Source organism: Chelonoidis abingdonii, chromosome 11 (assembly GCF_003597395.2).
Source record: "Chelonoidis abingdonii isolate Lonesome George chromosome 11, CheloAbing_2.0, whole genome shotgun sequence".
NCBI lineage: Eukaryota > Metazoa > Chordata > Testudines > Testudinidae > Chelonoidis > Chelonoidis abingdonii.
In genome coordinates, this window is record NC_133779.1 from 35,950,995 (window position 1) to 35,969,331 (window position 18,337).

Below are 18,337 nucleotides of genomic sequence, written 5' to 3' on the forward strand. Positions count from 1 at the left end.
GTTCTAAGGGCTGATGGAGTAATTCATTCTCCAAGGTTTTCACCAGCTAATCTCACATCTATACACTCCTGATATCAGCTGTGGGAGTTATAAAGTAGATATGCAAAGTATTAACCTGCTTTGGGAGGGGGGAAAGTCTGGAGAGGTTGGGAGGGGGAAATTCCTCAGAGCTGGGCACACTGGTGGAGGCACTGGACTGATCACGGTGTCTGGAATTCTCTTGCAGTGCACTTGCCGCAAAGACATGGTGAAGATTTCCATGGATGTTTTTGTGAGAGTTCTACAGCCGGAACGTTATGACTTATGGAAACAAGGGAAAGATGGTGCTGTTCTGGACCACATGAAACCCACAGCTCTGACCAGCCCAGAGCTGGATGCCTGGAATGAGACAAAGCCTGAACTGAAAGCTAAGCTGCTCCGCAGGTAAGGAGGGGATGGCATCCACTAGATGCTCATAGTTGTAGTGGCTAGAGTATTTGGGGCGTCTCTGTCTGTCTGAGGGATAGCTACCAACCCCTGCCTGAAGAGTGCCTGAGGAGCTGCTGTGCAGTCGTGGTGGTACAGGCTCTGGTGCTGGGCTTAAAATTTCAGTTGCCCATCTCTAACAAGAAAAGTTCATATGGGGCTCAAAATTCCTAGGGTTCATGGGTTCCCATTTATCTAGGCATTTGTACTTCTTTAATCACTGTGATATAAGACCCCCAGCTGGCTTGGATGTAGGGCAAACGTTGTCAAAAAGGTCCTGCTTGGGGGACATGTGGTGGCTCAGTGAATTGATAATTTCCAGGGAGGCGTTTACAGGCAAGTGAGAAGAAGGGTTTACACTTCTCTAACAGCCCAAAGTCCAGTGTCTTGTCCTCTAGTGGTAGCCAGTACTGGCATCTCTTAGACAAAGCCATATTAAACCCATAATTCACCTGGTCCACTCTGCAGTGGTGCATATAGCCCATCTCAGTGATTGGTACAGTATGAATACGAACATAGACAGACATGGGGAGAAATTGCTTCCTGACTTTTGCAGGCAACTGAAGCATGAGATTTGATTACCTTATTTTAGCTTCTCCTAAAGCTGAGAGAAACTGTATTCTAGTGTGTACACCCGGGGCTCAGGAGTCAGGACTCCTGGGTTCTGTTTCTAGCTCACTGTGACATTTTGGGCAAGTTACTTAACCTCTGTGCTTGGTTTTACGCGTGTGAAATGGTGTAATATTACTTTGCTTCCCAGGGTTAGGCTTAATGTTTGTGAAGGATCTTAGTTGAAGGACGCTAGAGAAATTCAGAGAACTCTTAGTATTAATACTGGCACATATAGATGATTGTTGGTAACCCTCGATTTCACTGTGCACACACAAACCAACAAAAAATATTTCCACTGATGATTATCAAAATCGACAGATAGTCACGTTCTTTCTTTGCCTTAAGTTTGATTTAAGGATATTTACTTTATATATTTTGACATATTATGTTGGCAATTGTGTGTTAATGCAGCAGAGAATCCTGTGGCACCTTATAGACTAACAGACGTTTTGGAGCGTGAGCTTTCGTGGGTGAATACCCACTTTCTCTGACGAAGTGGGTATTCACCCACGAAAGCTCACGCTCCAAAACATGTTAGTCTATAAGGTGCCACAGGATTCTCGGCTGCTTTTACAGATCCAGACTAACACGGCTACCCCTCTGATGTGTGTTAATGGTTATAAAACTTTAACTTTTTGAACCTCAATGTTTATGATCATGAAATCGTTTCCTGAACCTACCAATATCTCTCACAACTGAAGATTTAAATTGATGATAAAATAGAAAAAATGCTTAAAAATGAAAATTGGTATTATCTGTCAAAATTACATTTTAAAAAATTCTGCCAGGTGTATATGTAAAAATCCTTTCCCCAATACAGCCCTGATTCTTAGTTTTGCTTAATCTTTTCCCTTTGGACAGGTGCCCATATCTCCACTGGCCTTCTTATAGTTTCATCAGAAGGGTCAAGGGTTGAATTGGTCTTGGAAACTGAGCTCCTTAGTCCAAGAGTCCAACCCTCTCTGTAAGGGTTGAAGCTCATTGGCAGGCTTGTGTGATGAAATGTGTGCTGTATCTGTCCATGGAGTACCTACTTTGCGGATGGAGGATTTCAGTCAATCTTTAACCAAATTTAACCAAAACTAAATTAATGCAATGCAAAAATGCCTTCCCTAGCATATGGAGTAATTTTTAGCAATAACAGACTGTCTTTGCCATCTGAGACAGTTCTGGTGACACAGAAATATTGTCCTGGATTTCACTCTCCCTGTTGATGAAATTGACCATATAAAATTGTCATTTTAAAATTAGTACCCAGAATTTAAACCTTGTAAATACTGATCTAAAGTCACTTGAAAAGAGTAAGTCAGAACTATTCTGTGTCTTCTGGTTGTATAACTCCTTTACAGTTTTTAAATATTATGGCAACATGTATTCTTTGTAAACATAAACTTGTGTGGCCTTCATCCTGAAAAACAAGATTCCATACAGTAAGTATGATAGCTCCATCTACCAGGGAGCAGGAGGAAAAAAGCCTGTCAGCAACACAAAGTATATCTAGCTAGGTTCCTTCACATTTTCCTGTCTTTTTTCCCCCCTCTCTTCTGGAAGCATGGAGTCCTCTGCCTTTTGCTGCTTTTATGTCTAGTTTAGTTTCTGCATTTATCAAAAGAAAGTAGTAGAGGAAGTGGAGGGAGGAAAATGACCTTTAAAGGATTTATGAAGAATTGTTTTGAGACTGCATTCCCTATGAATGTTGCAGTCTCCCAGTCCACAGGTGGATGACTTCCACTCTTTCCCCTCTCCTTGTCCTGCTCTCTCCCTCCCGCAGGGCACAGTCTGGTCTCTTCTGTGGGATATGGTTAAAATGAACGAGTTGCTGAACCTCTGATACAGCCTGAGCAGCCAGTGGACAGCTCAGGAAGGCTTAGATGCCTCCAGATCCTCAGGGTGCAGTTCTGGACTCAAACCTCTCCTCCAAGCAAGCCATTACTGGATCTTGGATCCTTATTTCTCAGGGTATGTCTACACATGGAGTTAATGTCCATATGTAGACAAGTCCTTAGCTGTCCCTCCCAGGGACTGAGGGCCTTGAGGAGCCATGACTCCTCTCATTTTCTTTGGGTAATTCTAAGTTTTTTTTTTTTCTCAGACAAGGGTGTAACCTTCAGGCTTCCCTTTGATTTATTCAGTGGGAAAGTACTATGTTCAGGGAATCCAAGACCTCTTTATTGAGTGGAGGCATCAGCCATATTCTTTCAGGCAATTGAGTTCTATATCTCTGTGCTACCCCTCAGTCCTTGCTTTCACTTTTCCCTCTGTACTTTCCTGCTCTCTGCTGCTCGGTCACATATCTGTGGGCTTGCTGATGAGCTCTCAAGGGGCCTGCTTGCTACTGTGCTTCTCTTTTAGCTGCCATGTTTGTGTGATTGCCTTTATTGCAGCACCCTGGAGACCTCCCAGGGGTCCTTGATTCCTTTCCTACTGCCCTTTCACTTCTTGCTAACTACCTTTAATGGCTTGTCTTCACTACCGGGATAAGGCGACCTAAGTTATGCTATTCCAGCTACGCGAATAATGTAGCTGGAGTCGATGTAGCTTATTTCGACTTACCCTGGTGTCTTCACTGCTCTGGGTCAATGGGAGATGCTCTCTGCTCATGCTTCACTCAGTGCTGACTCTAGTCCTTGTTGGCTAGCTTTATCCCCCAGGTAGTGCTCCTTTTCCAGAGAGGGATTAATTTACCCTTACATGGATTGCTTCCTCATCAGGGCATTTTCTGCCCATGAGCTTTGAGGAGTTGTTTTTTTCCCCAGCTTACACTTTCTATGAATGGAGAAGTTCCGTTCATAACAATAAACAGTATGGTACAAGTCTGTCGTCAGAAATAGAGCAAGCATGAGGTGTGCTTCTAGTGAAACTCTGCAGTGTAAGGTTCCACGGGGGCAAAAGCCAATATTCAAAGTGCCATCAAGTTGAGCATAAGACCTTGGTTCACTTGGCCAGTTAAGGCTCTCAAATTTCTCTAGCTTTGACTTTCAATGGGAGCTAGATGCCTGATCTGCTTAGGTCTTTTTAAAAAAATTCTGCTAGGTATTTGCATCTAAGCACCTAAAATATAAATTATCCCTAGTTTCCAGAGCTTTTATATAGATTTAGTTCCTTGCCTCAGCAACTCCTGCATATGGGGCTTCATATTGTAGTTGGGATGAAGTATATTGTAACATTGTGGCCTAAAAGCTGCCTTAATCTTGTCTGCTTCTGTTGGCAAAACAAGAGTTTAATAGCTTCTAAAAGAATCATTACTTGATTACAAGACTTAATATGGCCTCCCTTTTGTCTGTTCATGAACATATTTCTAGAGTCACTGCTACCACTTGGGTGGAGGCATCTGATGTGGTTGACTTTATTTATGGAAGGCCGTGATTCTGCAGCTGTGTAATTCACCCTTTGGCAGAGTACTGTACTCCAGAATCTAAGATTTCATTTAAAAAAAAGTTTCTCTCTCGCATGGCTGTAAAAATAACCTTAAATATGTGAGCTGAATGGAAACCAATGTGGTGATGTCTGCAGGAGTCTACAGACAGCCTGAAACAATAGCTCTGCAAGGGGTAAGCTGCTCTGTTCATCTCAGTTGAGTGTTAACTCTGAAACCTAAAGATATGGTCACTTACATTTAATTTTCAGCTATGTACTACTGATTATTTTAGCATAAACATCAGCTAATGTGCTTGCTTCACAATCCCAACCTTCACTTGCACACTCCTCCTGAAGCCAAAATAAGAAACACTTGGGTTCCTATGCTGATTGCACTATATATTTTCCTATTTAATTTAATAACACCCCCCCCCCCCCCGTTCTTAATGTAAATGAATTAGGTACAGAATTTTCTGTTTTCTGCAAAGTCTAGGATACCTTGCCTCAGAATTTAGGTCCAACTTGCTGGTGAGTATACAGGGCCATTGTTTTAGGTAGAGTAACCCTACGGTGCTGTGACCACCATCACTCCTCAGCGGTTAGGTCTTTCCTTACTTTATAAGGCTGATTTTGGTCGTCACATAAAGCCTACATTTTGTTCTTTCTGCTTATCACTTCTGCTTGCTGTATGGAATCTTGTTTTGTAGGATGGGAGAAGAGTGGGCATGCTACAAGGGAAAGATTACATACCAGTAATTGTTGTTTGTAGTCCCCCCTTGTCTCCCATCTTCACTTCCTCCCACCACTTATACTCCGTTGCTCTTTTACACTCATGTGTATGTCTTCTAATTCCGTTTGTTTTTAGGGTGCTTTTTAAATGATTTGAGGGAAAAGGAGTGGAACGTGGCTGTATAAATCTCCTGTGCTTTACCGTCTTTTTGACTTAGCTTCCTAGCAGGTGGCGTGCTAATGTTTTGCTCTACTGGAATCTTGTTTTGTAGGATGGGAGATGAAGAAGAGGACAACAAACAAAATTACCGGTATGTAATTTCCCTTTTTCCTTCCCTGTTTGCCTGAGGTCCCCATTATGAAAAAGGAAGAACATTACTTTATAGCAGTGATAGAAGAGATATTGAACTCTTCAATAACAGACTGCTGGACAAAACAGGACCCAATTCCAAGGCTCTAATACTATGGGTATGAGCCACAGCATAAATACTTAGAGTGAGAGAATGGTCTGACTGCTTTAGGGATGTTTGAACCACACCTTCTTGTTCTCCCCCATACTTTCTTTGGTGGGAGGAGATTATCTGATGATTAGCCATTTGTTCCACTGCTCCATTCGCTGACCCTGGTGATAGGCATTTATGCTATGCTCATATAATCCAATTCTAGCCTCAACGAGACCGTATTATCTCCATGGTTGCTTCTCTGGAAGAGAAATAGCATGGCCTGAATTCCAGACATACTCCTAACTTCCTACTGTTGAATATATCCCTGGGTTTTTAAATCCTTTTTCCTAGTGTGGGAATAGCTTCTCATTTCACTTTATCAAATCCCTTCATAATTTTGAATATCTCTATCGGTTGATTTAATGCTGATATGTCTGACTGAACTGAGCTCATTGTGATGGTGGATTTTAGATGGTTGTCAATGTCAACTGTATTTGCCACACTGGATTTATAGTCAGGATTCAGTTTAAACTAGCTTACAACTGTGAAAGTTTTTCAACAACCTGTGCAAGAAAACAATCCTGCACTACCCTCTAGGACCTTGATTACCTTTCTTTTGGTTTTGCCTGCTTTGCTTTTCACTTGAATAGATGAGTAATTGGAATGCTGTAATTAAGGATGCTTTATCGGAAGAAGCTTTTCCTGTTCTATTTTCTGACTCTGCCCTGCAGCTGTAGCATAGAGCCACATCCCAGAATCCCTTGAATGACTTTCTCTGTCCTTTTGTCAAACTACCTCTGCTGCATCAACCATGTTTACATCATTTCTCTCTGCAAACTAATTGCCATCAATCTGCCCTCACAAGTAACCCTGTTTTATTTTCCCTCTTTCGTAAACAGTCTCCTGTTTTTATTTAATCTGAAGATGTTTTCCTGGGTTGGCTAGGTCTCTGTTGTTTCAGTAATACCAGTCTTAATCTTGAGCACCTGTAGCTGTAAAATCAGCAGTTGAGTCATGTATGATCCCAGTGGCATGGAGTATATTCAGGTACTGTCTCTGAGGCCTCCTTTGTTTTACCTTTGCTTGATTTCCAAATAGTGTGCAGCTCCTTCTATCAGGAGAGAGGCTTTCCAGAAGCTCTATTTATCCCATTCTAGTTCTGGTCTGTCCTTCTGAATGTGCAGCTGATATACTGAATAAACCTAGGCTAGTGAAGATGCTGCCCTGACATGGTATTTGCATAATGGTTAATTGATTGTGGCTAAAGCTAATTGGTCAACAGAGTGGGTTGCCAATAAACAGCAGCTGCATTCCAAAAAGTTTAATTGGATTAGAGGGTTTTATAAATGGAGCTGCCAATAGGAGAAGCAAATGGGAACTGGAAGGAGAATGGTTTCTCCCTTGGTCGTGCATTTTTAAGAGGAAAAGTCTTTATAAAGAGGAAATTGAATTACGATAGAGGTTTCATGTGCCCAGATAGAAGCCAAAAGAGCCAGTGTGTGTGTTCTCTTCCGCATGCTCTCCTGCTTTCCCTCTCCTACTCTTTCCTTTCCCCATGATGCTTGCTCTGCAATATGCAGGCTAGTTCTGTCCCCTCAGCTAGTATTGTGCAATGTTAGAGCATTTCCGGAGATGGCTCCACTTCATCTGAAATTTATTTAAATTGATAACACCAGCAGAATATTAATCACAACAGACCAATGTTTATCAAACTGGGGTCGCCGCTTGTGTAGGGAAGGCCCCTGGCGGGCTTGGCCAGTGGGAGCCGTGATCGGCTGGACGTGCGAACGGGGCAGGTAAACAAACTGGCCAGGCCCGCCAGGGGCTTTCCCTCCCAAGCGGCGACCCCGGTTTGAGAAACACTGCAACAGACCTATAACTTTTTTTAAAATCCTTGAACAAAGAGTTAGGTTCATTTTAAAAACCGGTATCTGAGACAGTCTTCACTAGGAAGCCTGATGAGTGAGTGACTGTTTAAAAACTTACAGACCTTATAAATGTATCCGTTATCTTAAATCCAGGCATTACTGGCACCTAGGCAAGAAAGAGGTTGCTTGTACTAATTGAAGCTTATCCCTGCTTTAGGGTAGCCCTGTGTTGTCCTCCAGGACTCTGCCATTCTCTTTGGTTGCTTTGTGTCATTCCTGCCCCCAGCTTTCCTGCATATAATAATTGTCCTGTTGCTTTAGAGAAACTGAGTGGTGTGGGGAAAGTCTGTGAATGCCCATTTTATATGATGGTCCTAAAATACTTCAGTTAGGATAATTTTACAGGTAGTTGGCCTCTTAAATATTGCTCCATCTCAGAGCTGATCTTCCTAAAATAATTTCAGTCTCTTCCTTCTCCCACATAAACTTCAGCATGGTCTGGTAGTCAGAACACTTGGGTTCTTCTCTCTGGGCTGTGACTGAGTTACTGACCTTCTGCAGGGTCACTTAACCTTTGTGTGTACATTGGAAATGATACTTGCTTCCCAGGTGTGTTGCAAATGTTAATATCGGTATAGAGCACTTTGTGAATGCTAAGGGTATTCCTTTCCCTCTTTCTCTTTGCTCCCCACACCCTTCTTTCTCTGTGTGAGCCTACTGCTTAGCAGTGAAACCCCTCAATTAACCTGGGCTGTTGTAAAATGTCCTACCTGTATCCACTCTGCACATTGCTTCCCAGATTATTCCAAAATCGCTGTGATGCACTTTTCAAGCTGTTGAACACTTGGTCCAGTGACCTCACTTAGCCATATTCTCTATATGTTTACAACTCCTTGATTGAAATAATTCTACCTGCTTCCCTCACCAGGGTGAAGTGTGTCTTGTTCTGTGAGTTTGTCCAAACTCTTCAGTTTAAACTACTCCTTAAATCACGTTGAAATAGATCTCTTTTGAAAAGAGGCAAATGCCACCTTTCTGGCTTTTTCATCCTTTCCAGATAGTTTTCAAACCCTATAATCAGCTCAGTGCTCCACACTGCGAGCTCTCCAAAGCAGTAACGTTCTAATGGAAATATCAAATTTCATGTGGTTGTGTAGATTATCTGCCCATGACTTCTTTTTAGCTTGTTTTACAGTCTGACCGTTTCTGATATTGGAAATGTGTCCAGGTAGGTAACATAGTCTCTTTCTTCTAGTAGTGTCAACCCATCTACTTGTAACTCCAGAAATACAATTTCATCAGATGGGGAGTGCTGTCTTTTTTTCTCTCCTGCTTATGTCCCTGCAGCTTCAGGAGGGAGAAGAGCACTGCGAAACCGTTATTGCATCTGATATGAGGTTAAAGCTTTAACAGCCTGTTGCAGCCTTTGTGCCATGCTTGTGAATAATAGGGGTAAAAGACATTCTTTACCACAAATAGCCTCCAAAACTTGATTCTACTTTCCCAACTACAGAAGACTTGACTTCTAACAGAATTTTGTTCATTTCTCTCCCATCTGAGGAGGTGGTATGTTTTCAGGATCTTAGTGAAGAGAAGAGCTGCATGCTCTGGCTAATGAATGTCTTGCAGGTGTGAAGTTAACATCTATACTTAGAGGGTGACCATATGGTTAGAGTCTAGCAATTATAAATTACTGTGCACGTTGATCAACTTTCTTCTGTATTATTCATTATTTCTCAGGTGTCTTTTTTTTTTTTCTTTTAAGATTTGTTGCCTCATTAAGAGCTCTGTTAACTTCATTCTACTCCCAATCTAATTAGCAGCTGAGTTTATGGACAGGATCTGTGGATGTGAAGCTGGATTCCAGCTCCTGTAGAGTCTTGGGCAGATGAGTTGTCATAGATGGCATTGCGTTTCTTTGTAATGTGGTGGCAGATTCAGTGGCATGGAATGGGGACACCATATGGAAGCTGGAACTTTCGAAAATCTCTGCATGCTAAAATAATGATGAAAGTCTCAGCTCTCTGAATCAGTCTCTGCTGATAAAGGGTTTTGTTAGGCTCAGACCCAGGGATCAGAGATCTATTTGAGATATTATTTTAAAAACTAAATGAAATGTGGCTCCTAAACTGGAGCGATGCCCTGGTTTCCTGTCCCCTAGGTGCTCAGGCTCACTATCCGCAATCTTCCCCCTCTTGGACTTCATCAACAAGCCATGTTGCTCTCAGTAAGGGTGTTGTCTCCATTAGGCCTTTAGTGTCAAATTGATGCTTGATATCTAATGTGCTTCTTTAGTTAGCCTTCCCCATCACCCTTGAGCCTTCTGAATTGTACTGCTACTGTATCAAGTTTCTCAAAAAGCCATAGACTGTCTATATTGACTTAGTGTAGTTCCCTAAGCAGTCCATGCCTTGCTTTTTAAAAATTGGCAGCACTTGGTAGTGTCTGCTAGCTGGATTGTGTTCCTTTGCAGAGTTCCTTCAGATTTCTGTAGGGAGGCAAACAGACATTTAGAAAGAGACGAAAAGGTGGAGTGCAGGCAGAGAACAAAATATATGACACTTTCCCCCGTACTTCTATAGAAAGTTTGCAGAAAATGGGCAAAAAGAGCTTAGATTTAAAATATGGGTTTAAAATTACTGTAACCACATAGCATCAGTTTATATTAATGGTGAAAACTTCCTTGGGGAACTTTAGGGACTCCTTGAATTAATAGTCTTTCATGGCTCCTGTGAATGGATCTCAGATGTTGTGCTGTGTCAGGCTTACCTGTTCAATTTTAGACGTCTGCTCTGTCCCTGCAGCTGGCATAGGCCATCGTTAGCCAGCCTGTGTCCTCTCTTCCCTGGAAGATTGTTTGATTTCTATACTGAGCCCTTTGCAAGACAGTAATCATTTATGAGCCGAAGACTGTTTCCTTATGTGAAACATTATTTCTGCTCTTCCAGAGCTCACAGAAAAAGAAGTCAACCCAGAAGGCATAAAACAGAGGATCAGAAGTCTCTTGGGGAAGTCATAGCTATGGAGACTGCCCTGGAAGAAGTAAAAATGAAGGAGGAGGTGAAAAGAGGACCAGACCTAGATGAAGAAGAGAGAAGTAAAGTGACTGAGGGGGGAGAAGGTAAGAGTCACATTCACTGATGGGCACATTGTTCTTAAACAGATGTGGAGCAAACTGTTTCTCCAGAATGCATTTTTAAATAAGCTATCTAGCATTGTTTGTTCCTCCTGAAAAATCAGTGGAGTCTTTCCCTGTATTAAGTCTGTACTTTCTGAGATACACCATCATTTACAGTAGCAATTGATTTTTCCCTCTAAGAATGCAGTCCAAATAGCTTTCTTGGCAGGGCTTGGTAGTTTTGCCAAAGCTATTAGTTTTGTAAAAATATAATTACAAGGGTAGTATTTTTTTAAATATTGCATAAAGGAATGACTCAGTACACTTTTGGTCCCCTCCTGTGAGAAGGAATGTTTTGTGCATTCTCGTGGGCATTAGATTCCGCTTTTCCCCTCTCCCCCCCAGGAGGCTGCAAATAAAGCTGATCTTTAGATGCATGAGATCCCAGGTGCCACAGGAGTGAGGGCTGAAATTTGACTGAGCTGCTTTTTTCCTCCAAACCATCTGGTGGAGGGGAGAGATTAGACTTATCTCTGAATGGCTGAGCTAGCAGAAGTCCCTGGGATCCCCACAGAACTAGCACAGGTTCCAAACTTTGCTTCAGGAGAGGAAGTGTTGTCTAGTCTGATCAGGGAACTGGGAGTGAAGACAAGGGCTGCTTTCCCCAGCTTTGCCACTGAACCTCTAAAAGTGTTTTGGCAAGTCGCTTAACCTCACTCTGGCTGCTTTTTACGCATCCATTTGGTGGATGTGATATTTATTAACCTTGCAGGATTGTTGTGAGAAATGTTTTTGTAAAGTGCTTTAAAAGCCTTGGTTTAAAGGCACCGTGTCAAGGAGAAAGTATATTGAAGGTTTGGCACAGTGTGTGGCCTGGCTTGCGGCTGCTGAGTGATCTGTTTCTCTTTCGGTCACATGATATGTGTTGATGCTCACTGTTGAAGAACCAAGTCTTTTCTTAGAAATCTGTAGCTCTTCCCATAAGGGGCCCTTTCTGTTGCCACTAAAGCAGTGTGTCTCAGTGCTGTATTGATTGCGGCAGTTCACACTGCTCGTAAGCTTTTCCTTCACCTGACTTTGGAGGAACTCTAAAGCACTTAACAAACATTAATGGATTCATCTTCATATAGTGTATACCCCCTTATTATTCCCAGTTAAATTTTGGGGAAAACTGAGGCAGCAGAGGTTTAAATGTCGTGGTGACAATGTCACACAGGAAGTCTGTGGAAGACCTGGGACTAGATCCCAGCTTCCTGATGTAGTCCCATGATCTGTCAGCTAGACAGTGCTCCCTCCAGCTCCAAGGAAGATAAGATGATGTGGAATATTGGCATATGGAGAAAGCACAGCACAGCATGAGGAGGTACTACCTGTCACTCCATCCTGAAAATGCCAGCAGTGCATTAAACTATACGCCTGGCTCATGTAACTGTTAAACTCCTACTGCTTGTAATAAATGGGCTGAAAAAGCTGCTGTCTCATGGGAGACTAGATATAAGTGGCAGGGACCGATCTGAGATCCTTAGACTGAAAGAGAGGAGAGAAGAATGGCTGTGTTTTAGATGAGCAGATTTTTAAATCACACACTTAGCTCTGGTGTTGAAAACTGCTAGCTTAGAAGGGACAAATGGCATTTTCAGCACCATTGCAGAAAATTTGACAAGCAGCTAGTCTGTTTTCGGTGCAGTTTCAGGGGGACACTCTGCTGGTAACCATTGTCAGCAACGAGTCAGTGTCTTAGGGTATGACTATGCTACCCGCCAGATCGGTGGGCAGTGATCAATACAGCGGGGATAGATTTATCGCGTGTAGTCTAGACATGATAAATCGACCCCCGAGTGCTCTCCTGTCGACTCGTGTACTCCAGCGCCGCGAGAGGCGCAGACAGAGTTGACAGGGGAGAGCGGCAGCAGTCGACTCATTGTGGTGAAGACACCACGGTAAGTCTTAAATCGATCCTCCCGCCCAGTGTGGACCAGGGCTTAGTGCAGTTTCTTAGGGCTTTTGAAAAAGTTAAATACACCTGATTTTGCCCATCTTGCATGCCATGGTCTGCATTCTCATTCTCAAGCTTCATACGGATTTCAGCTAAATGATCTGATTTCCTTTGTTTACGTTTGAAGTCTTGTACAGAATGCGGAAGAGAGGACCTGGCTGACCTGAGCAAGTAGTTGCATATTTTCCTCCCCCTTTTTCCTTATCTCCTTCCCAGCTCAGCTTCCTCATTTTGCTTTAATTTTTAGTCTGGTTGTAAAGGGATTTTCCACTTATACCAGAAAAGAGGAGGAAAGCAGGTTGGGAGGGGGAGGGGGAGGAGGAAGAGTGGGATTCTTCAGAGATCACTGGCAGCTTTCAAGAAATAAGTGTTTCATGTTGTTGTTTTGGACGTCTTGAATATTAATAGTTGTGGTTTTAAGGGTTTCTCACCCAGAAACTTGACAGTGTTTTTTCTTTGCCTTTTATGACGAAGCTTTGTTAGTAATTTATCATTTCAGTATCAATGCTCTCAGAATTTCCTAGCACATTTCCTTGTGACTAGAAGTTAAGGAGAGCGCCTTCCAGCTCTGCTCCTCTCTCTCAGTGAGTTAGAAGAAGGTAATGCATGTACCAACAGGTGCTGTCTGCCATGCGGTGCATGTTATCAGTGCTGCAGGGCTGGGACATAGACTCCTGTGTTTCACAGGAGAACCCTGTCTTTTGTTATGAAAAGAAGCAATGAGACAGGTAACTGTGAAGTAGTTATATATGTATTTTATTGTGCACCACTTTGCATTTAAAGATGACACAACCACATTAATCCTATTGCGCACACACACATGTGTAATGCTTTGGTTAGAATGCCCACAGAGCAGAGGCAAGAAATTCAGGTTCATGCCAACGATTTCTTATTACCATGTCCTCTGGTGTCTGTAATAATACATTTTTATATGTTTATAAAATAACGGATTAGACAGCCCTGCAATACCTAAATACTACAGTTCAGTCAAGAGTGCAGTAGACATGTCATCTTGAGTTCTTTTATTGCCAGGTAGGACATCACTGAGTGTTACTCTATTTTCTTCCAGCATTGTTTGGGGTGGGATAAATAAAGTTCTTGGGACACAATAGTCCTGTCGTAATGTGATGCAAAATCATGTCTTGACACCACATCAAAATGTGTTAAGGTAGTGCTGACCAGCAGGGTATTTCAGATCACTTTCTAGCATCCTTTGGGACAGGCACCCCTGTCAGAATGAAAACTGTTCTTTATTATTATTATAATAAAAGTCAAATGTCATGCTAGCTACCACCTGCTCCATAGAGAGTCAGTACTGCTGCTTCATTTGACCACGCATGGCTACTGGAAGGTGCTTCCTTCCCCTAGGGTTCAGTGTGCCACTGCTGTATCACTTCTAGCTTCTGTTAGCTTGCAAGTTTGAGACCCAGCTGGGTTCCCTCACAAATAATTTGAAGGATGTAAACGTAAAGGACGGAGAGGACTGTTTTAGGGTGTGGAGTCCACACCAAGAAGTAATTAAATGAAGATAAGAAAGTGAAAATGAAACTGTTACTGGAAAGAGACAATGAAATAGTCTCCATGACTCCTAGAGAGTCTCTCACACTGTGGGATAGTCTCCAAAGTGGACAGGTGAAAGCCCTGTCATTTGGAACACTTAAAATGATTTGGACAAAACACTAGAAATCACTCCATGGAGCAATGTAGCATTATTAGAGGGATGCAGTGGAGAAAGACTTGCTAGATTTCTCACATCTCTCATTCCTATAATAGTTCTGTGATTGCTATGCTGCTAAATTGACGCGTCTATCTTATAGTTCCTTAAATTGTATTGTAGACAACTTAAAAAGCATTCAACTACAGCTGGGCCTGAATTGCTGCTGCTAATATCTGTCTCCAGTCTTCTGTGCCAGTGCAGATATTTGGGCTTATAGTTGTTTCTTAGTAGCAGATTAAGTTAGTGCTCTTCAGAGTTTTCAAATGTGGATGTCTAAAGTTAGATTCCTATGCAAGTAGCCTGATTTTTCGCAAGTATTGAGCATCTGCAATTTCCATTGAAATTGGCCTACATTTTCTACCTGCCTCTGCCCAGCCAGCTCCCCCTCCAAAACTGAAACTACGATTGCATTTTTAAAGTTTTCATGTCTACTTGCTATGCTATTTAGGTCCATCTTCAGTGAATGAATAGCTACCCAGGGTCCCTACACTAATCCATTGTAGTGAAAAGGTAGTGATTTAAAAATAGAGACCCCTTCTACATCTGTAAGTGCTCCTGATTAACAGACTTTCCCTTCAAATCTCACTCTGTTGTTCCTGGATTCTGGTGTATCTTTCAGATATACCTGTAAACTACATCTTTTGTCTTCTTAACAATTAAATTTTTGAACATAGGCCTGGATACCAGCTGCTATCAAATTAGCCTGTTTAGAAGTCAACAAAGCCAGTGAATGACTTTCATTTTGTTGCTTGGGTAGAGAATTCTCTGAGTGTATGGAGAGTAAACATGATCTGTTCTTGTGTGACTGAGGAGAAATCCAATTTGACTTTCATTCAATGTGTTTTTCTCTCTAAGGAAATTCAGTATTGCTTTCTGTGTGATACTACAAACCAGTTTATCTGAAGTGCTACTTACACAAATACAACAATAACTCTTTGGGCTGGCCTTGTAGCCAGTTTTATAAATTAGTATAAATAAAACCCTCAGAACACACACTCCCGGGAAATGCCCAGATTTAGATGTCCACCTGAAAGACTTCAGCAGGGATTCTTACAGCTTCATCTTACTCTGGGTGTAATCATTTTTAGAGTATCACATTATTCAGTGGCAGCTTATCTGATTTTCTGCGGTGAGCTAAGCCTGGCCAGTGGGTTTTGCTACTCTTTTTAATGGCAGATTCTGAGCTTGGGAGTTGGTTGGTAACCTTCATTATTAGGGTAACGTTCTCTCTCTCTCTCTGCTCCCACTTCTGGGTTCTTGTTTTCTCCCTCCCCTCCCCATCCTATTAGTAGGGAGAGTGACCTTTTGCAACAGAGTCATCCAGCCCTAGCAGCTATAGTTGAAAAACAATCTTTTATTAAACAAATTGTGGGCTGGCAACTTCTCTGGAACATCTATTATTTACTTTCCTTTGAGTGGACTGATAACTTTATTCACGAAATGTGGGGAGGGATGAGCATGGGGAACATAATTCACTGCAGATGCAATAAGGGAAACAGTCAAGACATCTTCCATCCTGACCCAGAGATGCTCACCAAGGCCCAGAAGGCATTTTAATCATGACTGTTCTGGAATGCTCTGAAATCAAGTTGGCCCAATCATTTTGCAGGGTTATATTAGGAGGGAAGGTGGGGAGAGAGGAGAGAAGGTGTCTGTTTTATGGGTGGTCCCCGTCTCTGTAGAAAAATACTGGGGGATCTGTCTGCCCAAGAAATTTGTGTGCTGTCACTGCTTTGTAAGAGAGATGTGACAGTATGCAGATAAAATGAATGGCGAGGTCTCAGGAGGGAGAGATGAAAGCAAGCGTTGAAAATGCCCAGAACAGTAGCCACTGCTGAGATGGTGTTGGTAATAGACCTTGTTCGGTGCTGTTTGATTCATGGTTTAAAGCCATCTTTCTAAGGACCTTGTGCTAGAAGTCTTTCAGTAAAGTGATTTAGGTGGCTTGGTTCGATGCTTCATTTCCCAGAGTTGTTGACTGCAATGGATATACAGTAATACTAACATACCAGCAATGCTTTTACATGGAGGGAACAGTAATTGGGGATGATTTTGAGATGAGGCATGAAATGAAATATGGAAATCCCCCAAATACATGTTGTTCTGCTCAGAGTTTGTCAAAGGCAAAACTGTCCTTCCACCTCTGGACTATGACACTATCAAACTGGAATCCTAAAATAAAGAGGCCTACTTACATGTGGCTTAATTGTGGGGATTTTGGGGCCAAATGGCCATATTTTCCAGCTCCGGTTTTGTCAGGGTGCCAAGAAGTGAGTGAGATGCTCCAGTGTTTAGTGTCTTGTTTCATACACTTCCGTAAGTGGAAAGGATTTTCTGACATTGTTACATTGGTTTCTGCTAACTATCACTTCCCCCAGTGAATAGTAAGGCAAATGAGAAACCATGTGAAATAGCGTGAGGGAAGTACGTAGAACTTGCCTTTGCTTAATCTTCTATTCCAGTGCTGTAACCCAGTCAAGTTGGTTCTAGGATCAGAATTCCAGTTAGCTTGACGTTACTCTTTCTGCCTAGGCTGATGACTGGTATTGGGTAACTCACTTATATTAATACAACATACATGTGAACCTTGAAGCTCTCAGTCCAGTCTCTGGTGGACAGGTGTCTTCTGTCCCCATTGACATTCACATTGGTAGTCTCAGCAGGCAGGTCAAAGACTGAATAGCACACAGGCAGAAAATAAACTTCTGATTTCTAGAGCCAGTCCTTTGGCGTCAGAGCTGAGGGGCAGCATTATGTATCTTGTGTGGCCAGTGCCCATGCTGCATCTCTTCCAAAGATGATGGGTTTTCTATTGCTTGTACTGTTAATCCACTGCTTTTGAACCAACATTAAACACATTTGTTCACGGGGGAAGGTGAAATAAAAGAATTTCCTGACATTTCAGCATGTCAAGTTGATTCTTGCCCATTTCTTTTAACAGGAGACAGTAAGGTAAAGGGCCGTCCCCCAAAAGTAAAAGGTGAGAGAAAGAAGAAGCACCCTCACCATCAGCACCACCACCATCACAGTCATCACCTGCAGCCACCACAGCCTCCTTTGCAGCAGCAGCTGCTGCCACCGCCTCCTCCACAGCCACAGCAGCAACCAGCAGAGGAAGAGGCATCAGCAGCACAGCCACTGATTCCTGTAGCAGCACCAGCATCTGCCACGCCAGAGAAGAGCTTACCCTCTGCTCCCCTCAACATCGTCCTGCCCTCAGAGGTACCAAGCGAGGAGGATGACTTTAAGCCCCGACCCATCATTCCCATGCTTTATGTGGTTCCACGGACCAAAAAGGTGGTCTTTGAAAAGGAGCGCATATCCTGCCAGCAGGCCTTTGAGCAGTTTGCCACACAAAAAGGCCAGTTTTGGCGGGAGCAGGGGGTCCCTTTGGAGCTCACTGTGAAGGAGGAGGAGAGTGGAGAAGCAGAAAATGCAGATGTTGCCCCTGAGGTCAGTGACTTACAGGTATGTTCCAGAAGGAGGGCTCTGTAGCACCTGCTGCTGATGTAAGTAGCCATTGATTATCAGGAGATCAATAAATATTGCTTCCAGAGGAAGTACTGGTGGGACAGCAGTATGCCTCATGGGATCTGAGATAAAATTCTGTAATGCTTTGGAGCAGTGGTTTTCAACATGTACCCTTAGGGTTACACAGCGATCTTCCAGAAGGTGTACATCACCTCATCTAGCTATTTGCCTACTTTTACAGCAGGTTAACTTATATTCCAATTGATTCATTTTATAATTATATGGTAAAAATGAGAAAGTCAGCAATTTTTCAGTAATAGTGAGCTGTGACACTTTTTTTATATTTTTAAGTCTGATTTTGTAAGCAACTAGCTCTTAAGTGAGGTGGAACTTGGGGGTACATAGGACAAATCAGACTCTTGAAAGGGTACTACAATAGTTTGGAAAGGCTGAGAGGACTTACTTTGCTTTGGAGGACTTACTTCCAGTCATGTGGGTTCTCCCTCTTTTCCTCCCCAAATCTGACTCTGCTATGTCTATTTGAGCTCTTAAGGACCATTC

The 18,337-nt window shown here is 42.6% G+C and overlaps 1 protein-coding gene across 5 annotated transcripts in view; it reads left to right on the forward strand.

The window, feature by feature from the left end:
* Positions 1–18,337, forward strand: part of KDM4B (lysine demethylase 4B) — a 172,479-nt gene that overhangs the window by 118,466 nt on the left and 35,676 nt on the right. For 3 of the 5 annotated variants that reach the window (XR_012656807.1, XM_075070877.1, XM_032777637.2), the window contains exons 9-12: positions 227–423; positions 5,436–5,476; positions 10,425–10,595; positions 17,247–17,773. Coding sequence is in view for 4 of the 5 variants with exons in the window: in XM_075070877.1 (XP_074926978.1) it covers positions 227–423; positions 5,436–5,476; positions 10,425–10,595; positions 17,247–17,773 (936 nt within the window). In the remaining variant the exon portion in view is untranslated. Of the gene's footprint in view, positions 1–226; positions 424–5,435; positions 5,477–10,422; positions 10,596–17,246; positions 17,774–18,337 lie in introns of all 5 variants that reach the window. The other 2 variants (XM_075070876.1, XM_032777484.2) reach the window with 1 other exon arrangement.